The 24,607-nt window shown below is 30.5% G+C and overlaps 1 protein-coding gene across 1 annotated transcript; it reads right to left on the bottom strand.

Annotated features, from left to right (window-relative positions):
* Positions 1-13,031: 13,031 nt before the first annotated feature.
* LOC133288424 (probable BOI-related E3 ubiquitin-protein ligase 3) lies at positions 13,032-13,947 on the bottom strand. The gene is made up of 2 exons (XM_061486176.1): positions 13,660-13,947; positions 13,032-13,532 (listed from the first exon to the last, which is right to left on the bottom strand). The coding sequence occupies exons 1-2, from the start codon at positions 13,945-13,947 to the stop codon at positions 13,032-13,034; spliced, it is 789 nt and encodes a 262-aa protein (XP_061342160.1).
* Between the last annotated feature and the right edge of the window lie 10,660 nt (positions 13,948-24,607).

Genomic DNA, 24,607 nt, shown 5'->3' with positions numbered 1-24,607 from the left:
TTCCATGTAAAATGAGGCAAGAATTTCCCATAAATCATATAATATTTTAAACATTTATCCAAAAAAAAAAAAATATTATTTTAAACAATATAAGTCCGCTTTTGTATCATACGAAGAAAAAAAAATGGTCTTAGGGCATGTTTGGTGCATAGTATAGGATAAGGCCTGATAGTATAAGACCTGATAGTATAAGGCCTGATTGTATAAGACCTGATTGAATTTTAATACTATCCAGCGTTTGGCACGGTATTGTATAAAATAATATATTATATAAGATAATATCATCTAGTATTTGGTAATGTACTGTATAATATTATGTATGATAAAAATAAATTTTAATAAAAATATCCTTTAATAAAGAATTTATATAATTCTTAAAAAAATATCGCATGATATTAATTTTTATAAAAATTTATTAATCAGTGTGTCCAAAATATAAATTAATTTTTATAAAAATAAAAATATTCAATATTTTAAAAATTAATATATTGAAAAATTAATTTTATTTTAATAGATTAATATTAAAATAATATATTAATTTTTGAAAATTACATTAATCAACGAAGTTAATACATCAATCTCTTATCAGACCTTATCCCTCATCCTTAGGCCGGATTAAGTTATACATCATTTTGATGTATTAAGGGATTATGCTGTATAAGCTTATACTATACGATGGTCACACCAAACAACTGGAAATGTCATAACGTATAGTATAAGCTTATACTATCATGCCTTATACGTCACACCAAACAGGCCCTTTTTATAGTGAATGTAGATAAATTATCTATATTCACTCCTAAAACGATGTCTTTTTGATTGAAAAATTAAAAAATTATAACGAGAAAGACTATATAAACGGGAAATAAATTATAATTACAAAAATACCTTGATTTTCTTTTCAAAATAATGTCATTTTGGACTATATAGATAACTTATATACATTTGTTGCAGAAAAAATAAACCCTAAAAATATATACATAAAAATAATTAATACCTAAATACGTAAATAATATTTATATTTTGTATTCAATATATTTACTGCAATTAGTGTTTGTCCTTTAAAATGATATATGATTATATCATTTTAGTCAAAATTACAATGTTTTATAGTGAGAGAAAGAGTTACATAATAAAAAATAGGGGAAATGTTTGTCATTTTAAAATTTAAAGTACATAGAGTTATGTCATTTTAAGTAAGAGAAATACCACAAATTAATATTTTTTATTTAAATTTAAATTAAAAAATCATTCACTTCCTCCCATGATTTTCTTTGCTTTTGTCTTTCTCTTATTTAAAATAATACAACTCTATGTCCTTTAAAAGGACAACATCAAACCCTAAAAATTATGGTGAGAGAAAGTGAGAAGTATTTTTAATTTAAATATTAAATAAAAAATAATCATTTTAACTAAAATGACTATACTTTAAAAGGACAAATAAGTTGTTTACCAAAAAAAAAAGGACAAATAAATTTTCTATATTTCTTTTGTTATAAATAATGAGAATAGTGTTTATCGTTTAGGTTTATTTTTATGAAAAATAAGGCTCTCATGAAACAGGTGATGTTTTTTTCTCGAGGAGCCATTGTTTCTCGTGCCAGCTTTTTTTTCATTACTTAAATAATTGGTGAACCCAAATATTGGTGGAGTCTGTGATGTGAGAAGGCTATCTCCAGTGACATGAGAAGGTTTTCTCCAATGACACGAGAGGTGATAAGCCATGTATTTCTAGGCCTTTTACATTATCTATTTTTCGTAAAATTAGAAAGAAATAGAGAAAAAAATGTAAAAAACCATCAAAACACGCTTCATTTCATTACAAAATTATGTCCTTTGAAATAATAAATATTTTTTCATAAATTATTTATATAAATATAAATATTTAATTCATACATTAAACGAATTACACTTGAATAATTGAATATAAAAAAATATGGTATATGAAATATTTGAATATATTTATTATATTGATTAAAATACCAGTTCCCCCAAAAATTTGAGCATACATCCACACCTGTTACCTTTCGAGGAATTCTATTACGAGACTTTTATATTTTTTCAATTCATTCAATATATATCAATATACCATTACCATGAGTAAATCTTAAGAGACTACCGTAATATGTACTCTTCTGCTATGATTATAAATTAGTGAGATTTCATTGTATAAATGAGTTATGAATAAGAAGTTAGAAGAATCGTGTTTTTTTTTTCATTTTGAACAGTCTCGTCTCTTCGTTTGTGAATAGTTGTGTATCTTCAGTTACAAAGAGACGTGCCTCTTTATAATCGAACAGTCACGTCTGTTCATTTTTGAATAGTCATGACTTTTCGTCTTGTGACCATTCACCTCTATAAATATCAGAGGCCTGTAAACAATAATTACAAAATTTTCTGACTACTTTCCAAAGATTTACCAAAATTAATTCACATATATTGCCTTTGTCTGCTATTGGTCAACATTTATTGTGTCCGCCGGTGTTGTTTCTCCTGGTAGTGCCTCCATAAACAGAGATAACTCATTCTTTCCTGGAAGCCATTTGTCCACTAACTTTAAGTATCGTAGAGGGGGCAAAATTGTCTTAAGGACACAATATCTAATACTAGGCTTAGCTTTAATTTTCTGCAATTTGTTATGCCTTAGATATTGCTTCCTAGTTTCCTACAATTGCATTATGTTCTATGTGTGATTGTGCTTTCACTGTTATCCCATAACACAAATTTTTGCACCACCTTCCAAATAGATTCATATAATATTAACAATAAAATAGTTGCTAGGATAAATGCAATTAAATAAATTATACTTTCTAATATTATTAATAGTATATAAGTCTTCATTGCTATTTTCGGCATCTATGCAGATGCCATTTGAGCGCATGTTCTTAGAAAAATATATTATTGCGATGGAGAAATATTTTCTCATGTTATTGGAGAAAGTATTTCTTATGCCATACATATATTAATTTGTGTGTTTAATTTTATTTAATTTTTAATTTTTTTAATGATGAGATATGTCTAAAATATGTGTTTGTAGATAATTTTCACTTCTCATGCTGAGAAAAACAAAGCCCGATTGTAAAACGTAGATGAGGTGGAATTAAGAATGCGATAACAAATGTGACACTAGAGGATTAAGAATAGTGCATCATAATTTTAAATTTCATTTGTCATATTGATGATGATGAGACACGTGATTTTAGTAACAATGATCTATTAAGTTAATCAATGGGTATTATTTACATCCGTATAAATAATACTTTCAATTTTAGTATGCTATTTATATTTAGTAACTCTAATTTATTATATATGAATATGAGAGCAATTAGTTTCAAGCAAATTAATAATTAAAATTTGATGTCAGATTTATTATTCTTCAACCAATGTAAAATTAACATAACCCTACATTTCATATTAAGGTTTTGATTCCGTTATGTTACAGGAAAAAGGTGGAAGATTTCTGCAGACACAAAAAATGGTCCCCCCCCCCCCCCCCATTTAAAAAAGAAGAAGATGTGGTGCTAAAATCCAAGTAAATGCATGAAATTCGTTTTTTTTTCTGCAACATAATCTTTATATTTTCCTTAATATTATATAGATTTATTTTTATGTTGGATGAACTATTGTGAATTTTGAGTTGTCATTAGGTTATCCAATGTTATTAAATTTTGATAGATTATTGATTCAGTTGGAGTACAGAATCAATGTATTACTGGTACAATTAGTGAAAAATATTTTCAATACTCCCCTAATACTAAAAACCCAATACCTTATATATACCAAAAAAAAAACCAATACCTTCTTTATTTAAATTAAAATAATTCAACTGATTTTACCTATTTTAACCACTCATTTATGGTTAATGTCACTTAAATCTCATTTTTTTTTTACTTATTTTTATAAAGGAGTATCGATTCCTATAATACTAAATATGTGCTCAAACTAATGGATAATTCATTGAACTAATTAAATTGAATATATATATATATATATATATATATATATATATATATATATATAATAAATATAAAAATAAAAGTATTATAACTTAAGAGTTGTTCTAGAGTAAGTGGATCCTATGTTTGAACCCTATCTAAACAAATTGTCAATCATTTTACATAATAAATTTAGGGGAATATGTTTCTCATGTTATATGAGATAATTTATTTCATGCAATACACCAAAAAATGGGTGGGGCCTACTTAGAAGAAGGGAGAAAGAAAAAAGTGCATTCTAGTATTTCACCCACATTTTTTGTAACCTTCCTTATAATCGACTAGCATAGAGGATATCACATTACTTCTTAATTCTTATTTTAAATAAAAGAGTGGGAATTATACTAAGATTTTAACGCAATGGAAATAAAATAAGGCATATGATAAAATATACTTAAAAATTAATTATACATATAACTAAAGTCAAGTTCACTATTACATCTGAATTAGTGTAACACCTCGTGTATACTCAGTTTGTTAACATGTCATCGTATTAAGCCACGCTTAATTAAAATGCGAAATAACTTTTTCTTTTCAATTATGACGTCATTATCAATTACCAAGTTGAATACTTAAATCACTTTCAAAATACTGCCTGTATGTAATTGCAAATAAACAGCTATCTACACTGAATAACCTCAATATATAAATAAAGGTGAGTATCTAAGTCACGGATCTACAACATGTAGTCCGGACATAATCCTGACACATTAATACAACTCGAACTCAAAATAAGACATAGTCAATCAATGTGGCATGAACAACCCCCATACTCACCAAATAAGGCAACAAAGCCCAACAACAGTCTCAACAATAGCAACATAATCCTAAACATAGCAGAAAACATGCCAGCATCCAATCATAACAATAAAGGCAGCAATGTCTAACTCAGCTCCGGTTTCCTGCCGTTCGAGGTCTCAACCTCAGAGTTACCTGAACCTGAAATATGTGCACCAAACGTGGGGTGAGATCTCTAAACAGAAATCTCAGTAAGACAAGGGGTCCTTAAGGATTTCTCCACCCCAAGCTCACTTACATGTGCAATATAAGTTCTAAAAACAATATACAATATCAGTTCCAAAATCAGTGCAATGCAACAGATAATCATGTCATATGTGTCAAGATATTCTACTGGCCAGAGAAATGCAGGATTTATATACGTCTATTACCCACATTTAGTGCAAGACGCCACTTGCACCCACACACAGGATCGCCGTATTGTAGGACGCCACATACTTAGGCTTACCGTCTAAATGGAACAACACATGCATATTAAGGCCCTTACACTTAACAGCTCAAAACCATTTCAATCATCAAAACATGAAAACACATCATGCATAAAATCATTCCTCCATGGGGCATGGTGGAACCAACAATGGCTAAACCGAGGACACGAAAGCTTATCTCGCAAGCTAACTATCCAAGCCAAGCTCACAAACAAACAGCACAATCACAATCTGTTTATACAATAATTAATCATCAATAATCATTGCTCAAGATTCCATCAGGTGATTAAGGTTTTCTAACTTATTTTAAGTCATTTCATGTTGTTTCTGCAGGAGGTATTTGAATACTCCCTTATGAGTATTCGAATACTCCAAGTCTCCAGAAAGTATTCGACTACTTTCACTCAAGTATTCGAATACCACAAGGCATCCGAATACTTTTCCCCCAGTATCCTTATACCACCAGGTATCCGAATATAAATACCACAGTATTCGAATATTACCCAGTATTCGAATACTTACTCAAAGGTATCCGAATACTTTTCTTCCCAGAAAAGTATCCTAATACTTCTGCAAGAAGTATTCGACTACCAAGGGATAAGTATTCGAATACTACACGAAAAATATTCGAATACTTATTAGACAGAATGCAGAAACTCGAGTTGTTCACTGCATAATTCCATTTTTAAGTGTTCAAATGCGATTGGGAGCCTAATGACTCCCTAAATAGATGTTCATTAACATATTATGAACTCAGAATCACAGTCCTTAACTCAAATGATCCAAGTTTTACTTTTTAATGGATTAAACAAGCTTAAATCATGAAAATGACAAAGAGGTGATCATGGTATACCTCAAGCTCCAAAAACTTCGAAAATGACACTGACTTGGAGCCTCCAACACAGCTCCAAGGCTCTGACTTTGTCAAGCCATAGAAATGTACTACAAAGTTGGACTTTTCTCTCCAAATGTGGCTTCTTGAAGCCTAAAATGTCAAGACAAAGACTTTACCCAACCAAACTCAGGAACACAGCCCTCAAATCACCCAAACAGCAACCACACACACTCAGAATGTGAGACCACACACATTCTCAAGCTTGCTCTCACTCACCTACACTATTTTGGTGAAGGAACAATGAACAAAGGTGATTACTTGGAGGTTTTAAGTGAAGAAAAGAGAGTGACAATGGAGGAGAAAAGGGCAGCAACCAAGAACCAGAAAACCCCATGTAGAAATGGCTGAGTTTCAGCCTAGGATTGTGTGCAAGTGGCTATTTATAGTCCACTTAAGTTTAACCACACTGTATTAACGCTAATAGCTATGCTTAACATTTTAATCCCAAACTTAGGATTCTGAACCTAGTCATTTTTCTAGGATTTTTCATATTTTTATTTTATTTTATTTTTCGCAGTACTTTCTGGTACGCTCTTTTACTTAACTAGTATCAGTTCTGGCACTAGTTCTAATTATTTTGACCTGAAACTTGTTATGTTAGTCCTATATGTTATTCTAGTGACATATACATACTTTTCATAATTTTTCGGGATACTTCATCGATACACATTTATACTATGGAGCAGAACCGGTATCTGCACTTTTCGTCAGAAAAGCGACTTTCAACAATATTAATCACCTACCACGATTATTTAAACCTTCTCATAATCATTAGGATCAATTATAGAATTATCTCATTAATCACACAATTAATTAATTAAATTCCTTAGTTAACGGTGCGAGTTCTTACAATTAGCCTAGATTACATTATAGATTACATTATAAACTGAAAAGAAATATTTATATTCTACCATTCACTCCACTAAGCTTCGTACAATCTCCAAAATCTTTATCTAGAGTGCCTCTTTCTACTCCAAAGCTACACATATTGGCCTGTTTATTCTCTAGAAATGTTAGCATAAAAATAACAAACGTGAGATAAAATCTCAGTAATATGGGATTTTCAAACTATAACCAATCCAATCACTTTAATGAAAAATATCATTCTAAGTAAATTTGTAAGGATAAAATAATTACAGAAACAATCACATGTAATAAATTGTGTAAAATTTAAGTGGAGCTGCCCAAATTCTGTGGGTCTTTGAATGTGAAAGGTTCTGTATGGCGGAGCTCAAGTCATGATAAGGTGTTTCTTATCCTATAACCATCCTAATCCTCTTGTGGGTCAGTCACTAAAATCATACAATTAAAATTTTACACATTATCTTTATATTCATTTGGTGTCAAAGGAATTTCTTAATTCTATGGTCTTGATTCTAAAGCATTCTCAGAACTGATGTAAATAAATTAATCAAATTGATAAAATCAAAGATAATAAATAAACCAAAAGAGTAGAATAAATTCATAAGAAAATATTTACACATAGTAATGACACCTTATCAGTTTTCTAAAAAAACAACTTCAAAGTACCAACTTTACACATAGATAAAAACAGAATCAAAATAATTTTCTAAATATTTAAAAATCAACCTTAGAAATAAAAGAAGAAAATGAGTTGCTCTCTTCTAATATTACATTTTTCTTTTATTTCTCCCTCTTTTTCTTTTTCTTTTTCTTTCTTTTCCTACTTTCTCTTGCTTTCCTTTCCTCTCTCTTTTTCTAGATGACTAACTTGGTGGAGGGGATGTCTTTATATAGAAGTTGTCGGGCAAAGATGCTAACTTGGTGGAGAGGTTATTTTTATTTTTAAAAGATATATATTTTTTCTTAATTTGAATATTACATTTTTTGTATTATATAAAACAAAATAATCTTATGTAACATAAGAAACGTATTTCCCATGTAATTATATGCCACATTTTATTGGTGTAATTTGTTATAACATCAAAAGTATTTTTTTTATTGAAATTTTTACAAATATTTACTCGAGTTATATACACTTATTATAAATGAAAAAGTACTTTTCTTAAATGAAGTTGTTATTATGAATGCATTTAAAATTACACATGGCTTACTAACAAACTCTTATATTTGAATTTAAGTAATACAGGTGTAATGAATAAACAACTGACTAAATAAATTAATCGCATTAGCACAAATTTTTTTGTTCTAAAATATGATTGTTAATGGATCAAGCTCTTAAATATAAATAAAAAATAAAGCGACAAAAATCATTTTTGTTTTACAATTGTAATTACCTTTTTAAAATAAATAGATTTAAACACTCTTCACTTAGACTTTGTAATTGCATTAATTTTGTAAAGCTGTATGATTATAATGAACCCTTTATTATTATGGCAATACAATGGACACGATGGATTATTGTTTTAGAAAACAGTTTTTTTATTAAGTAAATTGATAATCAATATTTTGTAAAAATAATTCTAATTTTTAAAATGATGGCAGGATAATTTGCCTAATGCGATTTCTCTTTAGGGTGTACACGATTCAATTATGGCAAACTGAATTAACTTGGAGAAAATTATTTGATTCTTAAATCAATTTGAAAAATTATGGTATAGTTCATTTTGAAGGTTTATCACCAGAAACGCGGAAGCGCATCGTACCGATGCGATGAGGAATGAAGAACACCGCTTTGACTATCTGGGGTGAAGAAGCGAGCGTTACGATTCCTCACGTTCAGTTCTCTTTCTCAAGCCTCACGATCTGCAGCAACGCACCACGAACGGTAGCAAAATCCATTCTCCGGTTGATCTTCCAGGCTATGACTCAAGGGGATTAGGGAGTCGTGTGGGCAACCGTTCAGATGATGAACGTCTGCCTCTTTGGTGTGTTTCCGATGTCTGTGACCCTAGACGGCATTAGGAGGAAAGAGAGTTTATATACTCTGCCCACTCCAAAACTAACCCTAAGTTTCATGGGTTAAAATTAGACTTTGGACTCACTCTCACTAAAGCTATTGAGCTTAAGTGAAAAGAGCATATTAAACCCAACAATCTCTCACTTGCTCTTTTGGACACAAACTTGAGTTCATAAACTCAAGACTATGTAACCCATAAGCCATCATCGTAAACTCAAGAGAAATCTTGAAACGCCTCTTATTGTAGTTGATTAGGGGTGTTCATTAACCGATCCAATCCGATTCAAACCACAGTGACCGAACCGAAAAACCACAAATTTTAATTGGATTGGATCGATTTTTGGATGGGTTGATGAAAACCGATCCAATCCAAACCGATCCAATATATTAATTCATCTCTACCTACTTGGGTCTTTCCCTAATCATAGCCTAAAAATTTCTAAACCCAAGACCCATTAACCCATCAACTAAACCTAAGAAAAAATCTAGTCACATCTCATCAACAAAATTTTTATCTTTGTAGAGGTTCATATCTCATTGCTAAAAAAATAACTATATTATAGTTTACTAATACTTTTGTATTTCAAGAAAAAAAATTTACAAAGCCAATATATACAAAAGATGTTATTTGCACAATGATCACGAAATAAATTTTAAGATTTTAAAAAAACTGAAAATCAATCCAATTCAAACCAAAAAAATTGGATTGGATCGGATTTGAAAAAAAATCAAAATCGAATGGATGATTATACGATCAAACCGAAGGGATTGGATCGGATAATTTTTGTTTCTAAAACCGATCCAATCCAGACCACGAACACGCCTATAGTTGATCATTGGGTTGGCGAAAGTGGTGCGAGGCAAATAAAAATGACTCAATATATTAGGGGATCAATACAGAATAAATTGTTTTATGAATGGGTTTTATTAATCTCCTTCCACATAAGATAGTTATCTTATGTGGTAGAGAGAAAATGGGTGGGTCCCACCATTACAAGAAAAAAGAAAAAGAAGTAAAAAGTGGGGTGCGAAAATCGAAGTGAGAGAAAATAAGATAAGTTACCTTATGTAGAAGGAGAGTAACATTTTCCTTTATGAATATATGAGAATCGTGTGGGCTGCATGTGATAGTGCTCTTTCGCTTTGGAATGCTTAAAGCGTGTGTGGCAAAAAAGCCTTGTTATATAAATATAAAATAAATAATGAATCTCATCAATACTTAAGTTTCTAGATTAATTTATTCTTTATATATTATCAAAATCTCAATATTAAAGGTTCGATCCTCACAGTCTCTTTTTAATTTATAATTAATTAAGTTTTGTAAAGTTCTTAACACAGGTAAGTAAGTAGGTCTGTACATTATTCACCCTTCAAATATGAGAGGAGCTCTGATATGAGAGACGTGTTAGAAAAATAAAATTATTAATATAATTTATTCAATACATTAAATGTTTAGGTTGAATTTTTTTTTACAATTTTATAAGAGATGACGCGTTACATGATTAATGCTCGTGGTGAAACTGGAGATTACAACAATAATTTAAAAAACATTTATTTCCGAGGTAAGAAGGCATTGAATAAGGAACCTAGTAGAATACTGGCAACTGGCAAGTCTGTATAAAAAAGAAAAAGAAAAAGAAAGAATATGTTACAGGTTTTTATTTTTATTATTTTATTATTATTTTATGAATTGTTAGTTTGTTTAAACAAAAAAATATTTCCGTAGTTACTGCAGATAAGTTATCTGCATTTACTCCTAAAATGATATTATTTTGGTGTTGAAATATTAAAAAAATATAATTATAATCCTAAAATAAATTAAAATTATAAAAACACCTTAATTTACTCCAGATAAGTTCAAATTGTTCACGATATTCAGCTATGGTCCCTTCTTGACGGAGGCTCATAATTGTTTCATATGGGTTTCCCGAAGATGAGAAATGAAATCTCTCAAGCACTGTCGAAAGACATCCCACGTAAACGACGTCGTTTGGGTTCAATGTAAATAACTTATCTGCATTAACTGCAGAAAAAATGAACATTTGTTTAAGGGTTTGTTTTTTCTAAAGTTACGATAACTTTATTTAATGTTTATCGAAACGACGTCGTTTTGGGGCACAAATCATGATATTTTTGTAATTTTAATTTATTTCAGGGTTATCATACTCTTTATCATTCTAATTTTTTAATTTTTCAACCCCAAAACGACGTCGTTTCGATGAACATTACAGAAAGTTGTCTAAAGTAACATTAGATACTTTTTTCCCTTTGTTTAAATAGTGGGTTGTGGACAGTTATTTTGTTTGTTTTGTTAGGCATTAACTATAGTGGAGCTTATCTAGTGTTAGTGGGTAGTTACTTTATTGGACTTGTATTATCTATTTAAATCTTGAACTATTGAATAAAGATAATCAGAAGAATTATTTGGAAAATAACACGCACGAGGTCAGATTTCCTCACTTAAGCCATTTGAGATCAAGTTTTCTCAATAAAATCAAATTTTCATTTTTATCTATTTCGTTCCATTTTTATCTATTTCGTTCGTTACAATACTGGCAAGTTGCTGATGTGGCTGAAAGGAGGAATGTTAAATTTATAATGAGAAATTATTATCTCATTTTACATGAGATAACTATCTCATGTTATTCTCACATGAAAAATTGTGCCATCATTTTTTATTTTTTTTTATTAAGTGGTGGACTCCTCCATGTCATGTGTCTATAGTAGAAGATAATTATCTCTAACAAATGAGAAAATAGAATCCCATTAATAATATAATAAATTTGATGAGGTCCGAAACGCAACAATATAAAACGAGATCGTCGCAATTTTAGAGAGCGCAAGGTTCACGAGTCAGATTTCGTATTTATTAAAAAATTACTGAGTATACACAGAGTACTATAAATTTAAAAATATTTTGAAAAATATAAAAAATAAAAAGTTACAATTAATTTTTAAATAAATTTAAAGAAAATAATATACAAAACTAATTCAAAAAATAAAAAATACATGTTTCACTTAAAAATAATTAACAATAATCAACTATTCATAACAAAATAGAGTCTAATTTAATATACAAAGATAGATTTTCATTTAATAATAGTATATGAATGAAATAGTTTACACTTACTAAATAATATAAAGTTTCAAACTTTCTATCGATATTTTTTCAACAATATATATTTAGATTAATTTATTTAATATTTAAAAATAATTAATAAGAAATTTTATTGAAGAAATTTTCACTTTTTTTCCCCAAAAAAATTAATCAAAACAAAGCTTGTTCTAATAGTAAAACTGAAGTATCAGTATATGTATATTTGCTTTAGTTCACATGATTTAAATTAAATTTCGAAAATGTGAATCAAATTAGACAATATAATAATAAAATCTCTTACGTAATCTAACATATAAAATGTTGGATTCATTAATTACCTCCGTTTACAAACAAAAGCAAACCATCATAGGCACCGCCAAGTCTAAACATGCAGACATCATCAGTGTAAAATATCAATGAATTTTGTCTGCTTATCTGGCGATCCTCCCAAAGATGAATAGACTATCCATATCCAGTGATCCATCACTATCACTCACTGGAAACCCCTCTCAGTGAAAAGTGCGGCCATCACAAATAGAAGTAACCGTGTACAGAAACCAGGACTATAAAGTTATTTGATTATAAATTTTATAAAGCAGCAATTATGGTATACATGGTCATGGATAGGTTTTGGACCCTTAGTAGCAAAAAAATAAAATGAAATCTTTATCATTTGACTATAACAAAAAATCCAAAATAAATGGAAATTAAAGCAATAATTATTGGAAAAAGGAAAATATATTGGGTTCTGCAATTTGTACTGGTCTTCATTGTCTTTCTTCAATACTTAATGGTTTAACAAAAGTATTAAGGCATTTTGCTTAAAACAGAAAACAAAGACTAGGAACAGTAAACACATTCAAATGGGTTATGCTCATACATAAATGTGACTATGTATAACAGCTAAGCAACCTATTTACTTTACTGGAAATATCAGCTAGAAAATCAAAGTCTCTATGCTAGCTTTCTTTGGCATTCTGCAGACAGGGCAAGCCTCGAGGAATGCATCACAAGCTTTGCATGAACAAAGGTGTCTGCATGGGAGGAATAGAAAACACGATCTCCGAGAATGACAGCTTTTACAAAGCATTACCTGTGCCCCGCTATATTCTGCTATTCCTTCTTCTTCCAACTCTTTTCCACTCCTTTCATCACAGCATGATTCTGCATCATTTGCCACTCTTTCTCTCATCTCCTCCAGAGTTTTATTGAGCCATGATACCATTGCTTCCTTTTCCTGAGCCACCTTCTTCCACTCTTTATTCTCCATCTCAAGCCTTCTTAAGAAATCTTCCAACTCTGCCATTTTCCTTGCCACTTGTTCAATTTCTTCGTCTTTTTGCTTCAGGATATAAAGTGAACGAGATTCCACTATTTTCAATAATGCTGCCACTTGTTGCTTGTGCTGCTCTTGTAGCATGAATCTCAATTTCTCATTCTGTCCCATTAGAGAAAAAAAAAAAAAACAAAAAAAACAATCAGCATGCACTATCTGATCAAATTGGTTGACATATAGTATTATAATGATATAATATAATAATGAACAGAAAATACGAAATCCTAACCTGAAATCTGATGTACTGATCAATCTCTTCCCACTGCTTCTCAAGTTGAACAACAAAGCTAGGAGAATTTAGTGCTTTTGAATCATAAACAAGAAGATTGGAATCAACCTGTCTCAGCCAGCTCTCATTATGTAACTGTTGTAAAGGCTCTTCTAATTGTTGTTGTTGTTGTTGATCATGTTTCTGTTGGGAATTGAATTGGGACTCAAGGAGCCCAACATTGCAATAACCATTGTTGTAAAATGATGAACTAACATTACTCGGATACATGTGTGCTTGAATGGCCATGCTCTTAACGCCAATCTCTCCGACCAAAGCTTCAAAGCCAGAACCTTTTCCTTAATTCTCCTTCACCTTGATGCAGAACATGTTCAAATGAAATTTGCCTCAAGTTCAACGTTTGAAGGACCAGAATAGTTTTTTTCTCATGTTTGTGGTAGTGCTGGTGTGCAGATATATATATACTTATAAATTGATTGAACAAAAAGTAATATAGAAACTTTACGATAAGAATAAATTAACAGTTTAATTTTATAATATTGTGTCAACATAAATTTCGCATTGATAACAACTCAATAAATAAATAGATTTAGATTGAGCAGAAAAAAGTAACTGAAAAACTTGAAGGGAAAACAAACAGAGGAGGAGCCTATAAAGCATAGGATAATGTGGAGTTTCTCTTTCTTTTGGTTTTACTTGTAACTTTCTTCTTGGTATTTCTCTAAGCATTAAAGAAATGAGGTGTGGGATGCGGTAAGCAACAACGTACCCACATGCAGATTTTGTGACTAAACTATCGGGTCAGAGATTTCAGAGGCGTTTGTTTCTGCTTTAAATAAATGGAGGAATTGAATTCGAGTTCAAAGTAGGTGGCAAGTGAGAAACTCACAAGAACCTGCGGAAGAGTCAGTTTTTATTGAAGATAGAGAGTAAAATACAAACGGAGATTTGTCAGTTACATTACTTGGAAAGGAATGGATTGGAAGCATGACTCATATTCATTTTATTTTATTTTATTTTTCGGTCGTATTTCCATATTGCCAAACCGTGTTCACGAATTCCTAGCTGTCATTTCTGTCATTTGTTATTATGTTGATAACTTCATATCTTGAGATTTTTTAGATAGGAATTGTTTCTTATTATATGCAATGCAATTATTTTCACATGGTAAAAAAAAAAAAAACAGAGAAATCGATTTATGAAAAAAGGGAAAACAAAATAAAAAAATGAGATGCTTTTTGTTTTTTTCTTTAAGTTTGTGAGAGTTTAAAAACAAATCAGGATTTGCTAAGAGTGTTATGAAATTTACAAAAGTAAGAACTTAGAACATAAAGCTTGCATCTTATAACACACATCAGTAGATCATTTCTACTTGTTGGTTTTCATATTTATAATTTTATATTTATTATATATTTAATTCAAGTGATTAATCTATTGATTCAATATTCCATCCAAATGATCCGTTCGAATTTGATAGCATTATTGCCCATAATGCTTCGTGGCCGTTGTTATTTTAATATTTAATGTAAGAGTAAAAAATTTAGCAGTTCAACATTAAAATTGTTGACTTTAAGAATTCGATTTTGCTTAACCATTAAACATAGAGACTTATCGTTGCATTATGGCAATCTGTGCTAGAGTGTGATTCTAACATGCATTATGTTCTCTATACTACTCTTAATTACTAGCTTTACGTGAAGGTAAATGTAAAACTTGCAATAATAAGTCAAGGCACAACTTTAAATAGCTAGCCCCAATTTCTAAGTCACTCCGTTGTAATCTTTTGTGGAATTAGTTAACAATAGCGACGCGTTGTTGCATAATTTTGTTCTAATTTACACATTATGCAAACTTAATTAGCTAAACATCTGAGAGTTTCTTTGACCTTATTGTGTGCATGAGTTCTAGGTAGCTAAGAATTGTAGGCTAATTTAGTCACATACATGGGTGCTAAACAAACCAGGGGCCTTTGGCTCGGCTCGTGAAGACCTACATTTACATGTCTGAAATTGGTTATTGGAACCAAACTTGGACTTGTATAAAAACTCGTTTAATAAAATGGTCTCAGGCTCCAATTCAAAAGCTCGGCTTTGAAGTCTCTCAGACTGACCTAGTATATTAATTTTTATTTTATATTTTTTATACTACTTGTAATAGCTCCCTCTCTCTCATCAATCCGTTTTATCTCATTTTATTGGTTAAACCGTTAAACAGACTTTTTGAATAATTTTGTTCAATATTATGCTGTTTGGATATACATTGAATTTATGAATATTTATGGAATTACTAGTGTTGTTGATTGTATATTCTGTTTGGATAAATTTTTGTTGTTTTATTTTTTTTAAACAGGCTAAACCAGACTTTTATTTTTTGTAAATAAGACAGGTCACGGGCCGATAATTATATTCATAACAGTTAACAGGCTAGGTCAGACTGACACATTTAAATACAAACTTAGTCTTTTAAGACTAATGCTCGGCTCGGCCCGTTAACACGCCTAATCACACACAATTAATAGTATCTTGTCAGAAAGAACAAATGCAATTGGAGTTAATTTCTTGCATTTGATATATATCAAGTAAGCAAGCTCACCAACAATTAAGCACCGAACCTACTCATCAGTCATCATCTCACCTTGTTATGTTGTTGATACATCAAAGCTTTGTCCTGCTCCCTACTTACTTATATATTTGTAGAAAAGATAGAACCAGCTTTTGGTGTAGGTTTTCGTTAATATTAAAAAACTGACTCGGACAAGCAAAAACAGATGCTTCAGTGCCTTTGGTAATCTCAGGACCACCACCTTAATTTTCATGCCTGCTGAAACATTTCCGTGGGATTCACCAAGAAGTTGTGTGGTCCTTTTTTCAAGATAATAAACTTCGTTTTCTCCTTTTGTATGCACCCACGATGACAGTCATTATATAATTTTTGTATAAAATTTTTTGGTCAATCAATTCAACTTGTGCTGATCTAAGTACATAATTTCTTAACAGCCAAAATTTTTGTTGGTGGAGTTGATTGGATTGGTTTAATTATTTAAAAGTTGTATATCACAGGTGACATTTTGGATTGTTAAGTGATGTAGTTTTATACTAAACTCTTTTGGAAGGACCAAATATAAATATTTTATTTTATCATAAATCTTGCAATGTTGGATTAAATGAATAATATATAGAGGCTGAAAATTATTATTGTATGCATTACTAATATATATAAGACTTATTGTTTCTGAAAGATAAATTTATTTTTTACACACAATGTATGAGACATATTTTTTCTTTTTCTTTCTTTTCTTTGAATGCTTTTAGAGTACTACTGTCACACCAAAAATTGGGTGCAAAATACAAAAGTAATTTTTTTTTTCTCTCTTGGGTACAACACAAGCTAACGTGGCGCATTCCTGTTGGCCTGATATACCTACAATGGTAGTATTGAAAATTTTATTCTTCTCCTCCCGGAATCCACATAAACCGTGTACATTTTTATGTATATATAAAAGATAAATTTACATAGATATATTGAACCTTATATAATATAACAAATTGATCCTGCATGCATATTTAAATATTTGCATAACATGCCTAGTTTCACAAAGTGGCAACTACGTACAACAGAGGATTGAAACAGGTGAAGACAAATTGATTGAGTATGTAACTTTTTAGTCGGTTAACTAATCTTATTCTTAACAATTATCAACACGAAGCTCCCATGTACCAAGTAAAACCTGATCTGTCATGTTATACAGAAGCTAAATTGTGATGTCGGCATCTATTTCAAAGAAAAAATGTGATGTCGGTCGTAATTAGCATTTAATTGATATAGACTTCTTGATAAGAGAGTGAAATAAAGTTGGTAAGTAAGATGATAATGTGAGGATTGATTTTTCATCTCATATATATCTACATTGGAGACCGACACACGCAAACAATGTGAATTATGATATTGTCTGTATGGGGGTAGGACCCATCACAATCCCATGCATGCTTTACTTGCATATTCTTGTTCCACCGGGTCGCTTTTCTAAGTCTCATAACAGCGTGAAAGAAAGAGCAAAGAGCTGAGCTTTTGAGTCATTGACCGTTTCTCGTGCAACTTTGACTTAACGCCGTTGCGTGCTCCTTTTACTGTTTACCAGTTACCAGTCAGTCAGTCAGTCAGTAAAGCATGTTAGAAAGCTGGAACCGCATATGGATGATTCGGTCTTTGAACCAATATTCCTTTCTTTCTTTATCTTTCTTATCATAAATGGCTTTTCTTTTAAAAAATTCTACGGGGTCCATATCTTTCTTTAATCTATTATCTCTCGTTGACATCTTTGTTTCCCCCAAAAATTAAAAGTAACAGTAATCGAAATTTGAGTGATAACGAACTTGATTAAGTCACGTGACATGTTTCTACTAGTGTATAACATATCAATTTTGTAATGTATCAATTTTGTTACGTGTCTCGAAATCATATATTAATCAAATTCACTATCAGTTTCAGTGAACTTCAACACATGTCAATACGATAAAAAATATTACTTTCATAATATTTGAATAAAATATTACAAAAATGTGTCACTTTGATTACTGTTTCAAATTAAAACTACGGAAACTTTACATTTCTATTTTTTATTTAGATTTAAAATAGAACAAAAATAGAAACGGACTCGGCAGGGCAAAAAAATTTCTTTTCCGTGCGGCATCTTGGAACAGTGATTGAAATACCACTGTTCACCAATTTTTTTATCTAAATGTCACGCGAATAGTGTTATTTCTCAATCTGTCACGGAGGCAAGTTCGCTACCCGGTGTAACGAACTCGGTTTGCTGACGTGTCACGTTTCTAGTGGACACCAACTTGATTTTAACCAAGTTCGCCTACGTGGTAGGCGACCTTCATTTTTTTTTATTATTTTTTTTAAAATTTGATACTTGTTATCCATTAAAAAAGTGACACGTCAGCAAATCGAGTTCCCTACATAGGGTAGCGAACTTGCCCCCATGACATATTGAGAAATAACACTGTTTGCGTGATATTTAAGTAAAAAAGTCGGTGAACAGTGAGATTTTAGTCAATTTCCCGGCATCTTATTGGAAAGACATTAATAGCGCACCTGCGATCACATTTATAAATGCTTAATTTCATCTTTGTAATTTCATTATCTTTTATTTTTATACAAAAAATACATTCATCCTTTCTTATTGTTTTATTAGAGTGTATGGAACAAAATCACCACATGAACTTAAGTTTTAATGGCATTAAAAGTTAATTTGGACGACAAGAATAATAACAAACATAAATTAAAAAAAAATAATAAAAAAGTAAATCATATGAGATTTTAAAACATTTTCCTGAAATCAGTGTTTTAAAACTCAGACCGATCATCGAACCGGTCAAGGTACTGGGTCATTGGGTCACTGGTTCAACCGGGTTCAACCGGATTTACTGTTCACATATTAAAAATATAAAAATATTACTTATATTAATAAAAATTCACATAAGAAAACTATCATTGAGCTTCAAAAAATAAATTGATTTTCAATGGTAGCAAATATTATATACTTCTAAGCTTCTAGCTCTAGACCATATCCTAATATTGAATTAAAATTGCAATATAAGTTAAATGCACCTTTTGTGCTTGACATGATTCGGATAAATTAAATCATGATAACAAATAGTATGCATGAAATATACACTAAGAAAAAAGTGTCACCGTTATCATGATAACAAATAGTTGATAAGTGTCCAAGACACTATGTTTTTATGGTTAAAAAGAGTTCAAATGATAATTATAATAGTTAAAAATATAGTTTTAAAATAATAAAATAGTAAAATAGAATGAATTGCCAACAAATAGATAAAATTCTAATATTTGTTGTTGTTTTCAGGTTGTTTAGACTAGAATAACAAAGTACCAATACGATAAGGACGAGGCAAAAGTGGCATCTGCGGATTATCAAGAAAATAAGAAATTAAATAAATAATAAATAAAAATGGTTAACGCTCGCTCCACTGCTCGTTAAAGCAAGCAAGTGAGCGAGCAAAGCATAATGACTCGCTTCACTGCTCGCATCAGCGAGAAAGTGAGTGAAGAGAAAAATTAGGCTCGCTAAAGCGAGAAAGTGAGCGAGCTGGCTTGCTATACTGCTTGCTGAAGCGAGCAAGTGAGCGAGCAAAGCAAGAAGGTTCGCTATACTCCTCGCTTGAGCGAGTGAGTAAGCGACAAGGAAGAAAATGCTCACTGAGCAATTCGCTTCAGCGAGATCCTCAGCAAGCGGGTCCAGAAATTGAAGCCCATGTTTTATTTCTTTAAATACAACGTGACTAAAGCCGTGAAATTAATTCCAGAACGCGAAAGAAGTCAGAGACAAACACGAAGGCAGGAACGGAAGAGGAACGCTGGACCGATGCAGAGGAGAAGGGAGGAATCCAATCTGCATCATTGATCATCACTGTTAAACAAGTTTTACCATGAACTTTATTTCTTTTACAGCTTATTTTAATTCTGTCTTTATAATTATGCATAGCTAAATTACTTATTAGTAGTTAGGATGAGACAGAACTAATGGGTTCTTAGTTGATGTTTGCTTATTTCTTATGTATTACATTCTTGTTTTTGAATTATGCAATCAATCTGATATTTATGATTAGTCTTATTTATGATCTGGCCAGTCTTGAATGAGCATTAGAGTCGTGCATGACAATAGGAATGTTGGTATATAATTCCGATTGGTTGATTGCTGGAATTTGTATAATCTAGGGATAGACTTATGAATTCTATAACCATAGGTTCTTGCGTTAATGCTTATTTTATGAAAAAATACTAAGGGATTAAGCTTTGGATTAGAATAAAGGATTAGATTATCAAGGGATATGGATTTAATCAATCATAGAAAGAGCTGTTAGTAATTTGATCTTGAATTTAATCGTAGTATTGACAAACTCGTTAAGAAACCATTGGGAAAGTTGAATCCTAACTATGCATTTTTATTAAAAACCTAAACCCAATTTTTAGCTTTATTAATTCTGAATTTATTTTCTAAAATGTTAAAAACTAAAATTAAGTTTACAAATTCTTCTTTTAATTTAATCACAATATTCTCAAGAAAATCTTTAAAATCGATCCAACTTTAGTTAAATAAATAAATTATTGTTTGGTCATCAGTCCTCGTGGGATCGACAACTTTCTTATCACTTTATTACTTGTACGACCGGTGCACTTGTCGAGTTCGTCAACAATAGTATGCATGAGATATATACTAAAAAAAAAATGTCCATTGTTGAGATGAGATCATGAGACCATCAGTGTTTATCACCACTTAACTTCATGAGATCATTATAAGATACAACTAAATTACATAAATGAACTGCACTAATCTAAAATACCTTATTATTTTCACCTTACTTTTAATCACATTCATCATAAAATATGAATATGATTTAATTCAAGAGTTCTTATCAACAAAAAAAAAAATTATCAAAAAAAAGGAATACCTAGTCTAACCCGGGTCGACCGGGTCTCCGGGTTTCAACCGGGTCTACCGGTCCAATTCGGGTTGACTGCAGAAGCGGTTCAACTACCCGCTCGGACCGAGAAACCCACCGGGTCGCCGAGTCTCGGGTCGACCCGGCCGGCCGAGCCAGATTTTAAAACACTGCCTGAAACACTTTAAGAGATATGGACCAACTCATTGCCAAATAAATGAGTGAATAAAAATTGGGTAAGTTGTGTGTCATTTTAAAGGATGTAAAGTTTTGTCATTTTTTTTTTTTTTAAAAGAAAAAAGTTGTGTCATTTTAAGAGAGAGAAAGAGATAGATAAAGGAAGAGAGAGTTGATAAAAAAAATAATGGTGTGGGTCCCACTTCTTTGTGAGAGTGAAAGGATATAAGTTGTGTCATTTAAAAGGATAAACACTTTTCCCATAAAAATTTGATGATGATACATGTTTTGCATAAAATTGAAATAAAATTAGCTTACCAAAAAAAATAAAATTATCCCGGCATTTATGTGGAGATGAAACTGAATGTAAGAGTCATTTCAGAATATTATTAGATTTGATTCAATTTTAACTCAATTGTTTAGTAATTGTCATGTATTGGCCACTGTACAATGGGCTCCTTTATGAACTTAGAGAAATGAGGGGAGGCAACGAACGAAACATGGGCTCCTCAGAAAAAGAAAAGAAAAATTGAAATATTATCTTGTATGTAACTTTTCATTTGACCTGTTATCACGAAAATCAGCTTGAGAAAAAGAACTCAAGATGGGCCTGGAATAGTGGAATTAACCCAAAATGAAAGCTGAAGGCTAAAGAATTTCCTAACCTTAATAATAGGGTGACTTTTGACCCATTGTTTGCACAATATTATTAGATTTCAGAGGAGGGATTTTTTCGACTATAATATAAGAATAAGAAGACAGAAGTGTTATTTTTTTTTATCTCAATTATTATTATTTTCATTTAAGGATTGTAATTAATTAGGAATTATTAATTATTAATAGATATAATTTAATAAATTGCATCAAATTCACGAAAATCAACATTTAAAATGAGAGGTAAGATTTTTTGTTTTTATATCCAAGTAAAAAAATTATTCCCCTAGATTTTATTGTTTCACCTATGAAATAAAATTATCTTTGATTTTAAGATGTTATCATTTTAATTTTGAAAAAATAAATGAAAATTAATATAGCTTCAAAATTAATTAAAATTATATTTTTTCTTATAATTTTAAATGACGTCATTTTAATTATTATCATTGTTGATGTTGTTTAAAAACATCCTTAAGTTGTCAAAAATTTGATGTCAGCACTCAATAAAAATAAACAACTGTCTTAACCTTATCGCATTGCATAAGAGACAAAATCACATAGTGGACCTTGGCTCAATAATCCAAATCGAAATCATTTGATTAAGGGAAATCATTATCTCCTTCTACATGAGATAAGAATTTTTTCCTACATAAATTCGTTTTCTGTGCCAATTAATTTTTCTTTTCTTTTTTAATTTAAAATGTGGGACCCACATTTAATTTATCTCTACTTTTTTTCTCTCCTACTATCCTACAATATAAGAAAATATGCACCCTTGATTAAATATTATTGTTGATTTATAAATTAATTAAGGCTATACATAATCAAAAAAATTTGCAAACTGACAAACTTCAAATCAACTGGAGCATTTTTGACATTTGGACCTTCAATGTTCACACTGAATGTGATTAACTATTTTGCGTTGTTAATCAAAAGCTACTTCCGAATATGATGCACTGTTAATTAAGCAACATAATTTTTTTTTGAAATGGATCCTCAAAAAAAAATGATATGGTCACGTGAAAAGATCACAACCATACAAAGGTAAATCAACGGTTATGATTTCATAATTATTTATTTTAACATTTTTTTTCTCTCCTCTTTTATTACCATTCATCTACTTTTGTATGGTTATGATTCTCCACATGACATGATCATGTGAATTTTCACATGAGAGGATACAGATCCTAATTTTTTAACTGTTTTGTCGTTACTGGAATGATCTCAGCGAATCTTGTTACTGATGTTTCAACCTCCTTCACCGGAAAAGTTTCCTAGTAAGATCTTGTTACCATTTAAATAATAAGGTTAGCGACGAACAAATATTAAAAATATTGTTGCGCACATAGGCCCTTCAACCGTCTCATAGTTAATACTGTGCATAAAATATGACTTGGTTTTCTTTTTTTAAACTTTTTTTCTTATCTTTATAAGTAAAAATTATGTCAAACAAGTTTTTACTAAAGCTCTTATAATAAAAAGAGTTTAGGAGGAGGTTTTTTTAAGTTGTATCAGCTTTTTTGAAATGTGTATTTTTTTTTTAAAATAAACAGCTTTTAAATAATTTTTAAACTAAAAATTATCAAATTAACATCTTGTATTTTTTTTTCAAAAAAACTTTAACTTAAAAAAGAAGAAATGCCGTTCTAGGTATATATACATATATATATATATATATATATATATATATATATATATATATATATATATATATATAAGGCCAATAATCTGGATATATAAAGAACAACACCACACAATTTTATTTTTTTATCTGCCGATGATTGGCTCCGGTTTAACAAGTGTAACATTCTCCAAATTGATTCTAGTTTAGTTTCTGTAATATTTATGTGATCCTGATAATAATGAAATGTGATTTTTTACAAATTTATTATTATAAAAAAAAAATTAAAAAAAATTATTAAAAATTTGGAGTATTACAATATGGCAAAAGTATTTCTACCTTAACTGTAGAAATATTTATCTGCCCTAAATTAAATCTGACTAATAAGATTTAATATAATAATTTTTTTCTTTTTTAATTTATGGGTTCTACTTTTTGAAAAAAATTGTCTCTGCGGCCGAGATTAAGGCAGATGCAAACGGACCCTTAGAATATACTTGCGCTGAAAATTCAAAAGACAGCGCATGCCGTAAGCATTAGATGGATCAGACATTTCTATTTCTGTCCTTATAAGTATTTATTTTTCAAATAGGATGATCTTTGAAAATAAACACCGGCCATTAAAAGAAAAAATGTACTAATAAGATAAGATACATCACCAGATGTAGGAATATATATAGAATTAGATATTAAACACGTATGAACCTATTTGATCAAGCTTTCCATTTCAAAATGGTACTTTCGGTAACATTTAAAAGTCTTCCTTATCCGTTAGCATTAAAACCTTCCACTACCACCCTACACAATAATTACTTGTTTCCCATCACTGCCCCATCCCCATCGCCTATCTATCCAATTAGGCTCACGAAACGTGGTGTGAAAACATCTCAACAAAGACAAAAACAACTGACTTCTCTGGGTTGTTTATTTCGGATATTATCGTTGCCGACTACACCATACGAACGTGTCAGATGTGGAGAACCTTACTGTGTCGGATATTTACTCGCTTTTGTCATAGTCTTTT

The sequence above is a fragment of the Gastrolobium bilobum genome, unplaced genomic scaffold (genome assembly GCF_033153095.1).
Source record: "Gastrolobium bilobum isolate Gb01-03AN ecotype WA unplaced genomic scaffold, APGP_CSIRO_Gbil_v1 utg1578, whole genome shotgun sequence".
In the NCBI taxonomy this organism is placed as follows: Eukaryota; Viridiplantae; Streptophyta; class Magnoliopsida; order Fabales; family Fabaceae; genus Gastrolobium; species Gastrolobium bilobum.
Note: the sequence above shows the minus strand (reverse complement) of the source record. Positions and strands in the feature narration are given on the sequence as shown.

Bases quoted from the DNA above. Each gene is read 5' to 3' on its own strand.
- LOC133288424 (XM_061486176.1), bottom strand. From the start codon at position 13,947: ATGGCCATTCAAGCACACATGTATCCGAGTAATGTTAGTTCATCATTT. The intron at 13,533-13,659 runs GTTAGGATTTCG...CTAATGGGACAG, and splicing joins ATCAGTACATCAGATTTCAG to AATGAGAAATTGAGATTCAT.